The sequence below is a fragment of the Gobio gobio genome, assembly GCF_949357685.1.
Source record: "Gobio gobio genome assembly, chromosome: 17".
Classification (NCBI taxonomy): Eukaryota; Metazoa; Chordata; class Actinopteri; order Cypriniformes; family Gobionidae; genus Gobio; species Gobio gobio.
The window spans coordinates 52,401,455-52,411,454 of record NC_137110.1 but is presented as its reverse complement, the minus strand read 5'-3'; the positions used below and the strand labels follow the sequence as shown (position 1 = coordinate 52,411,454).

General features: G+C 38.8%; 2 protein-coding genes across 2 annotated transcripts in view; one reads left to right on the top strand and one right to left on the bottom strand.

The window, feature by feature from the left end:
- Positions 1–5,774, bottom strand: part of tgds (TDP-glucose 4,6-dehydratase) — a 25,057-nt gene extending 19,283 nt beyond the window's left edge. The window contains exons 1-3 of the mRNA XM_079840746.1: positions 5,674–5,774; positions 5,488–5,565; positions 3,031–3,097 (exon numbers count right to left, since the gene is read on the bottom strand). Coding sequence (XP_079696872.1) covers positions 3,031–3,097; positions 5,488–5,540 — 120 coding nt within the window. The 5' untranslated portion in view covers positions 5,541–5,565; positions 5,674–5,774. The remainder of the gene's footprint in view (positions 1–3,030; positions 3,098–5,487; positions 5,566–5,673) is intronic.
- A 131-nt stretch (positions 5,775–5,905) lies between these two features.
- gpr180 (G protein-coupled receptor 180) overlaps positions 5,906–10,000 on the top strand; it is a 20,360-nt gene continuing 16,265 nt past the window's right edge. The window contains exons 1-2 of the mRNA XM_079841898.1: positions 5,906–6,112; positions 7,261–7,401. Of these exons, the coding sequence (XP_079698024.1) occupies positions 5,980–6,112; positions 7,261–7,401 (274 nt within the window). The 5' untranslated portion in view covers positions 5,906–5,979. The remainder of the gene's footprint in view (positions 6,113–7,260; positions 7,402–10,000) is intronic.

Sequence of the window (10,000 nt, the reverse complement as noted above, 5' to 3'; positions counted from 1 at the left end):
TCTGGAGCTGGATTGGGTGTGTGTGTGTGTGTGTGTGTGTGTGTGTGTGTTATTGATTGAGCCGCTCTGGAGCTGGATTGGGTGTGTGTGTGTGTGTGTGTGTGTGTGTGTGTTATTGATTGAGCCGCTCTGGAGCTGGATTGGGTGTGTGTGTGTGTGTGTGTGTGTGTGTGTGTGTTATTGATTGAGCGGCTCTGGAGCTGGATTGGGTGTGTGTGTGTGTGTGTGTGTGTGTGTGTTATTGATTGAGCGGCTCTGGAGCTGGATTGGGTGTGTGTGTGTGTGTGTGTGTGTGTGTGTTATTGATTGAGCGGCTCTGGAGCTGGATTGGGGGTGTGTGTGTGTTATTGATTGAGCCGCTCTGGAGCTGGATTGGGGGTGTGTGTGTGTTATTGATTGAGCCGCTCTGGAGCTGGATTGGGTGTGTGTGTGTGTGTGTGTGTGTGTGTGTTATTGATTGAGCGGCTCTGGAGCTGGATTGGGGGTGTGTGTGTGTTATTGATTGAGCGGCTCTGGAGCTGGATTGGGGGTGTGTGTGTGTTATTGATTGAGCCGCTCTGGAGCTGGATTGGGTGTGTGTGTGTGTGTGTGTGTGTGTGTGTGTGTTATTGATTGAGCGGCTCTGGAGCTGGATTGGGTGTGTGTGTGTGTGTGTGTGTGTGTGTGTTATTGATTGAGCCGCTCTGGAGCTGGATTGTGTGTGTGTGAGCCTGTAGATTGTGTGTTTTCCAGAGGTTAGATCAGTTCAGATCAAATGTGTTCATCTGAGACACAGATCATCAGTTCTGACCCCATCTCTGCCCTAATCCACCCTCACTAACCTCACTATTCTCCTCTCACTTTATCTGCTGACGAAGTTGATTTTCCTCATAGTTTTTGTCATCCAACACTAGTTTTTATTTAGTTATCGTCTCGTTTTCGTCACTGAAAAAAGGTTGTTGACGAAAATTATTCGTCCACGAAATGAACCCTGGCTCAGACGCGGGTCACGTGTGTATAAGGTCAGGTGTGTGTAAGGTCAGGTGTGTGTAAGGTCAGGTGTGTGTAAGAGGGGTCAGGTGTGTGTAAGGTCAGGTGTGTGTAAGGTCAGGTGTGTGTAAGGTCAGGTGTGTATAAGGTCAGGTGTGTGTAAGAGGGGTCAGGTGTGTGTAAGAGGGGTCAGGTGTGTGTAAGGTCAGGTGTGTGTAAGGTCAGGTGTGTGTAAGAGGGGTCAGGTGTGTGTAAGGTCAGGTGTGTGTAAGGTCAGGTGTGTGTAAGAGGGGTCAGGTGTGTGTAAGGTCAGGTGTGTGTAAGAGGGGTCAGGTGTGTGTAAGGTCAGGTGTGTGTAAGAGGGGTCAGGTGTGTATAAAGTCAGGTGTGTGTAAGGTCAGGTGTGTGTAAGAGGGGTCAGGTGTGTGTAAGGTCATGTGTGTGTAAGGTCAGGTGTGTTTAAGGTCAGGTGTGTGTAAGGTCCCAGTGTGTGTAAGAGGGGTCAGGTGTGTGTAAGGTCAGGTGTGTGTAAGGTCAGGTGTGTGTAAGAGGGGTCAGGTGTGTGTAAGGTCAGGTGTGTGTAAGAGGGGTCAGGTGTGTGTAAGGTCATGTGTGTGTAAGGTCAGGTGTGTTTAAGGTCAGGTGTGTGTAAGGTCCCAGTGTGTGTAAGAGGGGTCAGGTGTGTGTAAGGTCAGGTGTGTGTAAGAGGGGTCAGGTGTGTGTAAGGTCAGGTGTGTGTAAGGTCAGGTGTGTGTAAGGTCAGGTGTGTGTAAGAGGGGTCAGGTGTGTATAAGGTCAGGTGTGTGTAAGAGGGGTCAGGTGTGTGTAAGGTCAGGTGTGTATAAGGTCAGGTGTGTGTAAGGTCAGGTGTGTGTAAGAGGGGTCAGGTGTGTGTAAGGTCAGGTGTGTATAAGGTCAGGTGTGTGTAAGGTCAGGTGTGTGTAAGAGGGGTCAGGTGTGTGTAAGGTCAGGTGTGTGTAAGGTCAGGTGTGTGTAAGGTCAGGTGTGTGTAAGGTCAGGTGTGTGTAAGAGGGGTCAGGTGTGTGTATGGTCAGGTGTGTGTAAGGTCAGGTGTGTGTAAGAGGGGTCAGGTGTGTGTAAGGTCAGGTGTGTGTAAGGTCAGGTGTGTGTAAGGTCAGGTGTGTGTAAGGTCAGGTGTGTGTAAGAGGGGTCAGGTGTGTGTATGGTCAGGTGTGTGTAAGGTCAGGTGTGTGTAAGAGGGGTCAGGTGTGTGTAAGGTCAGGTGTGTGTAAGGTCAGGTGTGTGTAAGGTCAGGTGTGTGTAAGAGGGGTCAGGTGTGTTTCAGGTCAGGTGTGTGTAAGGTCAGGTGTGTGTAAGGTCAGGTGTGTGTAAGGTCAGGTGTGTATGGTCAGGTGTGTGTAAGAGGGGTCAGGTGTGTTTCAGGTCAGGTGTGTGTAAGGTCAGGTGTGTGTAAGGTCAGGTGTGTGTAAGGTCAGGTGTGTGTAAGAGGGGTCAGGTGTGTTTCAGGTCAGGTGTGTGTAAGGTCAGGTGTGTGTAAGGTCAGGTGTGTGTAAGGTCAGGTGTGTATAAGGTCAGGTGTGTATAAGGTCAGGTGTGTGTAAGAGGGGTCAGGTGTGTGTAAGGTCAGGTGTGTGTAAGGTCAGGTGTGTGTAAGGTCAGGTGTGTGTAAGAGGGGTCAGGTGTGTGTAAGGTCAGGTGTGTGTAAGGTCAGGTGTGTGTAAGGTCAGGTGTGTGTAAGGTCAGGTGTGTGTAAGGTCAGGTGTGTGTAAGAGGGGTCAGGTGTGTGTAAGGTCAGGTGTGTGTAAGGTCAGGTGTGTGTAAGGTCAGGTGTGTGTAAGGTCAGGTGTGTGTAAGGTCAGGTGTGTGTAAGGTCAGGTGTGTGTAAGAGGGGTCAGGTGTGTGTAAGGTCAGGTGTGTGTAAGAGGGGTCAGGTGTGTGTAAGGTCAGGTGTGTGTAAGGTCAGGTGTGTGTAAGGTCAGGTGTGTGTAAGAGGGGTCAGGTGTGTGTAAGAGGGGTCAGGTGTGTGTAAGAGGGGTCAGGTGTGTGTAAGGTCAGGTGTGTGTAAGAGAGCACACTCACGTTATCAATGTTGATGATGCGCCAGTGTGGGAATCTCTGGGCCAGAGCGTCGATCAGGTGAGATCCACTGAGGACAGAAGCAGGAGATCAGAGCTGTTAAAACAAACACACTGCAGCACAGGCCCCGCCCCCTCATGAGTGGACACGCCCCTTCCTGCTGATTGGCTGAGGTGTGTTTCGGTGCTCGATCCCCTCTCAGAATTCGTTTACAGCACATGTCTGAAGTCTCAGTGTGTTTACATGGCAACGATGTGCTAGAAAAGCCAAGTTTGTGTTTTTAGCTCCGTTAGATTAAAGTGTTGCACATGTTATCAGTGCAGAGGTGTGTGTGTGTGTGTGTGTGTGTGTGTGTGTGTGTGTGTGTGTGTGTGTGTGTGTGTGTGTGTGTGTGTGTGTGTGTGTGTGTGTGTGTGTGTGTGTGTGTGTGTGTGTGTGTGTGTGTGAACCGTTCTTCTGTGGCTGGTTTTAAACCGCAGCGTATTGACAAGCAAAGCTCTGTAGAAGTCAAATTACATACTAAATCAAAATTATCACATAAGTCAAGTTATGATATGCTAAAAAGAAATTTTATAAAAATTGTATACAAATAATTTAGTAATAATTTCGATTTTGAATGTCAATTTCTATTTTTTGTCAATTTTATGTCAATTTCTATTTAGTATGTCATAATTACATTTTTTGCCAAACTTTCGTTTAGTATGTCATAATTTCATCATTTTTTTTGTAAATTTCAAAAAATGTGTGAGAATTTCGTTTAGTATGTTAATTTCTATTTTTGTCATAATTTCAACATTTTTTGGCATAATTTCAGGGGTAAAAATTGTCAAAATTTCTATTTTTGTCATAATTTCAACATTTTTTTCGTCAAAATTTCATTTAGTATGTCCATTTCTATTTTTTGTCAAAATTTGATTATAGTATGTCATCATTTCTAAATTTATTTGTCTTATTTTCAATATTTTTTGTCAAAATTTCTATTTAGTATGTCCAAATTTCAAACATTATGTTAAAATTTCTATTTAGTATGTCCAAATTTGGTTTAGTATTGTGTTAATTGATTATGTCAATTTCTATTTTTTTGTCACAATTTCAAAAAATAAAAACATAATTTCAAAATGTTTTGTCAAAATTTTGATTTAGTATGTCATTTTTTGTCATATTTTCAACATTTTTGTATATAAAATTTGTTTATTATGTCAATTTCTATTTATTGTTATGATTTCGGGGAAAACATTTGTCAAAATTTCTATTTAGTATATCAGAATTTTAACATTTTATGTCAATTTCTATTTAGTATGTCATAATTCGATTTAGTATGTCATAATTACATTTTTTATCAACATTTTGTTTAGTATGTCAATTTCAATTTTCATTTCAACATTTTCAAATGTTTCAAAATTTATTTTAGTATGTAATAATTTTTAATAATTTTTTTAGTATGTAAAAAAACCTAATTTTGTAATTTTTTTGTCACAATTTCGATTTAGTATGTCAATTTCTATTTTTTGTCAGAATTTCAACATGTCAAAATGTTGATTTAGTATGTCATAATTTTGTCATTTTTTGTCATATTTTCAAAAAATGTTTTATGAAAAAATGGTTTAGTATGTAAATTTCTATTTATTGTCATAATTTCGGGGTGGGGGGGGGATTCTATATAGTATATCAGCATTTCAAAAATTTTTTGTCAAAATTTACTTTAGTATGTCAATTTGTAGTTTTTTGTCAATTATGTTGACAAAACTGTTTCTGTCAGTTCTGTTTAGTATGTCATCATTTATACAATTAATTTTGTCATAATTTTGACTTCTGATGTAATAATTAAGTTTAGCATGTCCAGGGTTAGGGTGCAGGCGGATGAAGACCAAGTAAAGAAAACATTGAGGAATAAACGGAAGTCACATGTTCTACACTTCAGAGTCTGAAAACATAACTTCCAACAGATATATCCGTTTCTTTCTCATTCATATTACACAAAATATGAAGTTTTCTGTGAAATGAAGAGTTTATGATTAAAACAAGAGCAAATATATGCCAATGGACTAATTCAAATGAACTCATTGACAGATATGTGTTATTGTTTTAAGCATAAATTCACTTAAATTTACATTTTAAGTGAATCTATCTTGAAAGATGTTTAGATATTTATAATGGAAAACAGGACAGAAGTAGTGAATACGATATTTTTATGAATGTAATAACGTTACTTCTGCTCTGATGTAAGAGCTTTTAGGGCCTTAAAGTGTGTAATGAGTCAAGACTTGATGATTTATTATAATTATGTGGCAGAAATGATCTTCTGACCAGTGTTTTGATTGTGTTTATGATTCTTCCTCTACAGTAAATGACTCTTGATGTGATATTGATCTGCTGTCTAACTCAGTGACACTCATATATATCAGTAACGGTCAGTAACGGTCATTAACGGTCAGTAACGGTCAGTAATAACGGCCTCACATGAATCCCGCGCCTCCGGTCACCAGTGCAGTGCGACACTCCGCGCCGCTCATCTTCACTCACCGACATCAGTTTAATCTGCAGATATGAAGGTAAAGTTAGTCAAGATGACAGCGAACTGTGAAACACTGAGCGCGTGATGAAGCTTCAAAGAACAATCGATCGCTTCAGAAACCCGTAACTCACTGTATCGATCGGTCACTCCACATTTCTTCAAGAAAATTATTACATGATCTCAGGTAGATTCGTAAACACGGCGCTCACGACAGTTTGAGCGGGTTTGCGGCAGCGCTGACACGTATGAGCCAAGCTGCAAACGGCTCTGTCCCCGCCCCCGCTGCGCTCTCATTGGCTGCATCACTGCGCTAGACTGAAAATGCGTGTTCGGATTGGTTGTAGCAGAAGTCAATCATCCGGTGGGCGGAAAAGGACTGTATTACCTCATTGATTGCAGTGAATGAAGAGAATAAGAGCGTCTGTTGAAATGAAATAATGTACTTTATCATTCTCATTGTTCTTTTGTTCAGTTCATGTCCTGCAGCAGGAAAGACGGTTTCTGGGGTTTTCAGGAGCGACGCGGCGAGAGAAAATAATGGCCAATACATCACAAGATTTCTGTATCACGGTGGGTGTCTGATATTAATGACATAAATCATGCATTTGCATTTTTCTTCCATGTATTTGCGTGCATGTTTTGTCTCACATGCACGCGTGTAAATGAATGTGAACGCTCTTATGGCGCATGACGTCAGTCTGATGTATGCTCTCAATGCTTTATTGGCATGACATACATATGTACATATTGCCGAAGCATTTCACAAATCAAAACAAAAACATACATAAAGCACAATCACTTATATATACATATATTAATAATATTATTAATCTGGATGTGTTCTTAAAGGATTTGTTCACTTTTAAATAAACTTTTGCTGATAATTTACTCACCCCATGTCATCCAAGATGTCCATGTCTTTCTTTCTGCAGTCGAAAAGAAATGAAGGTTTTGGATGAAAACATTCCAGGGTTTTTCTCCATATAATGGACTTCAATGGGCCCCAAACGGGTCAAGGTCCAAATGACAGTTTCAGTGCAGCTTTAAACGACACCAGATGATGAATAAGGGTCTGATCTAGACAAACCATCAGTTTCTGAGAGAAACCCAGCAGTATTTATGCTATTATTTTACCTCTTATCAGACGAGCGTGATCATCTCTGAGCTCAGACATAACTTCCGCTAAGTGAGGTCAAAATACAAGCGTGGTCATAGATATATCGATCGTAGATTCCTCATTCTAGTGATCCGTGCAGGCGCTAATGAGGCATCTACGTATACATCTATGACCAGGATCTATTTTGACCTCACTTAGCGGAAGTTATGTCTGAGCTCAGAGATGATCACGTTCGTCTGATAAGAGGTAAAATAATAGCATAAATACTGCTGGGTTTCTCTCAGAAACTGATGGTTTGTCTAGATCAGACCCTTATTCATCATCTGGTGTCGTTTAAAGCTGCACTGAAACTGTCATTTGGACCTTGACCCGTTTGGGGCCCATTGAAGTCCATTATATGGAGAAAAACCTGGGATGTTTTCATCAAAAACCTTAATTTATTTTCGACTGCAGAAAGAAAGACATGGACATCTTGGATGACATGGGGGTGAGGAAATGATCAGCAAAAGTTTATTTAAAAGTGAACTAATCCTTTAATTTGTGGCATTGTGTCTCTCTCTCTCTCTCTCTCTCTCTCTCTCTCTCTCTCTCTCTCTCTCAGGTGAGAACGGAGTGATGGTGTGCCGGGTGGATGATGTGCAGGTGGCTGTGCAGAAGGAGGCTAGGCTGCTGCTGTTCCAGGGCACAGAGGGCTTTGATAACCTCAGCTGTCTGGAGAGAGTCTCATCAGCTCAGATCTCCAGTAAGAGCCGCCCATTCAGACAATTAGAGTTCGCCTTTCTATATTCAACCCGTGAACTTTGAACCATGATTTTACAAGACAGACACGTCACGTCTTTGATGACACTCAAACCTATTTACTATATACTATACTATAGGTGTAAAACCTATATACCGTAGGTTTATATACTAGTATAACCTATACACGACACTATAGGTGTAAAACCTATATACCGTAGGTTTATATACTAGTATAACCTATATACTGTACACTATACTATAGGGGTAAAACCTATATACCGTAGGTTTATATACTAGTATAACCTATATACTGTACACTATACTATAGGGGTAAAACCTATATACCGTAGGTTTATATACTAGTATAACCTATATACAGTATACTTTACTATAGGTGTAAACCCTATATATCGTAGGCTTATATACAAGTATAACTTATACACTACACTATAGGTACAAACCTATATACTGTACACTTTACTATAGGTGTCAAACCTATATACCGTAGGTTTATATACTAGAATAACCTATACACAACACTATAGGTGCAAACCTATATACCATAGGTGTACTAGTATAACTTATATACTATACATTATACTATAGGTACAAACCTATATTCTGTACACTATACTATAGGGGTAAAACCTATATACTGTAGGTTTATATACTAGTATACCCTATATACTGTACACTATTCTATAGGGGTAACACCTATATACCGTAGGTTTATATACTGGTATCACCTATATACTTTACACTATACTATAGGGGTAAAACCTATATACCGTAGGTTTATATACTAGAATAACATATATACTGTACACTTTACTATAGGGGTAAAGCCTATATACCGTAGGTTTATAAACTAGTACAACCTATATACTGTACACTATACTATAGAGGTAAAACCTATATACTGTAGGTTTATATACTAGTACAACCTATATACTGTACACTATACTATAGGGTGTAAAACCTATATACTGTAGGTTTATATACTAGTATAACCTATATACTTTACATTATACTATAGGGGTAAAACCTATATACCGTAGGTTTATATACTAGAATAACATATATACTGTACACTATACTATAGGGTGTAAAACCTATATACCATAGGTTTATAGACTAGTTCAACCTATATACTGTACACTATACTATAGGGTGTAGAACCTATTTACCGTAGGTTTATCTACTAGTACAACCTATATACTGTACACTATACTATAGGGTGTAAAACCTATATACCATAGGTTTATAGACTAGTTCAACCTATATACTGTACACTATACTATAGGGTGTAAAACCTATATACCATAGGTTTATAGACTAGTTCAACCTATATACTGTACACTATACTATAGGGTGTAAAACCTATTTACCATAGATTTATAGACTAGTTCAACCTATATACTGTACACTATACTATAGGGGTAAAAACCTATTTACCGTAGGTTTATCTACTAATGCAACCTATATACTGTACACTTTACTATAGGGGTAAAACCTATTTACCGTAGGTTTATCTACTAGTACAACCTATATACTGTACACTATACTATAGGGTGTAAAACCTATATACCATAGGTTTATAGACTAGTTCAACCTATATACTGTACACTATACTATAGGGTGTAAAACATATATACCATAGGTTTATATACAAGTACAACCTATATACTGTACACTATACTATAGGGTGTAAAACATATATACCATAGGTTTATATACAAGTACAACCTATATACTGTACACTATACTATAGGGTGTAGAACCTATATACCGTAGGTTTATATACAAGTACAACCTATATACTGCACACTATACTATAGGGTGTAAAACATATATACCATAGGTTTATATACAAGTACAACCTATATACTGTACACTATACTATAGGGTGTAGAACCTATATACCGTAGGTTTATATACTAGTATAACCTATATACTGTACACTATACTATAGGGTGTAAAACATATATACCGTAGGTTTATATACTAGAATAACCTATACACTACACTATAGGTGCAAACCTATATACAGTAGGTGTACTAGTATAACTTATATACTATACATTATACTATAGGTACAAAACTATATACTGTACACTTTACTATAGGTGTCAAACCTATATACCGTAGGTTTATATACTAGAATAACCTATACCGGACATTATAGGTGCAAACCTATATACCGTACACTTTACTATAGGTATAAAACCTTTATACTGTAGGTTTATATACTAGTATAACCTATACACAACACTATAGGTGCAAACCTATATACCGTAGGTGTACTAGTATAACTTATATACTATACATTATACTATAGGTACAAAACTATATACTGTACACTTTACTATAGGTGTCAAACCTATATACCGTAGGTTTATATACTAGAATAACCTATACACGACACTATAGGTGCAAACCTATATACTGTACACTTTACTATAGGTGCAAACCTATATACTGGAGGTGTACTAGTATAACTTATATACTATACATTATACTATAGGTACAAAACTATATACTGTACACTTTACTATAGGTGTAAAACCTATATACCGTAGGTTTATATACTAGTTTAACAT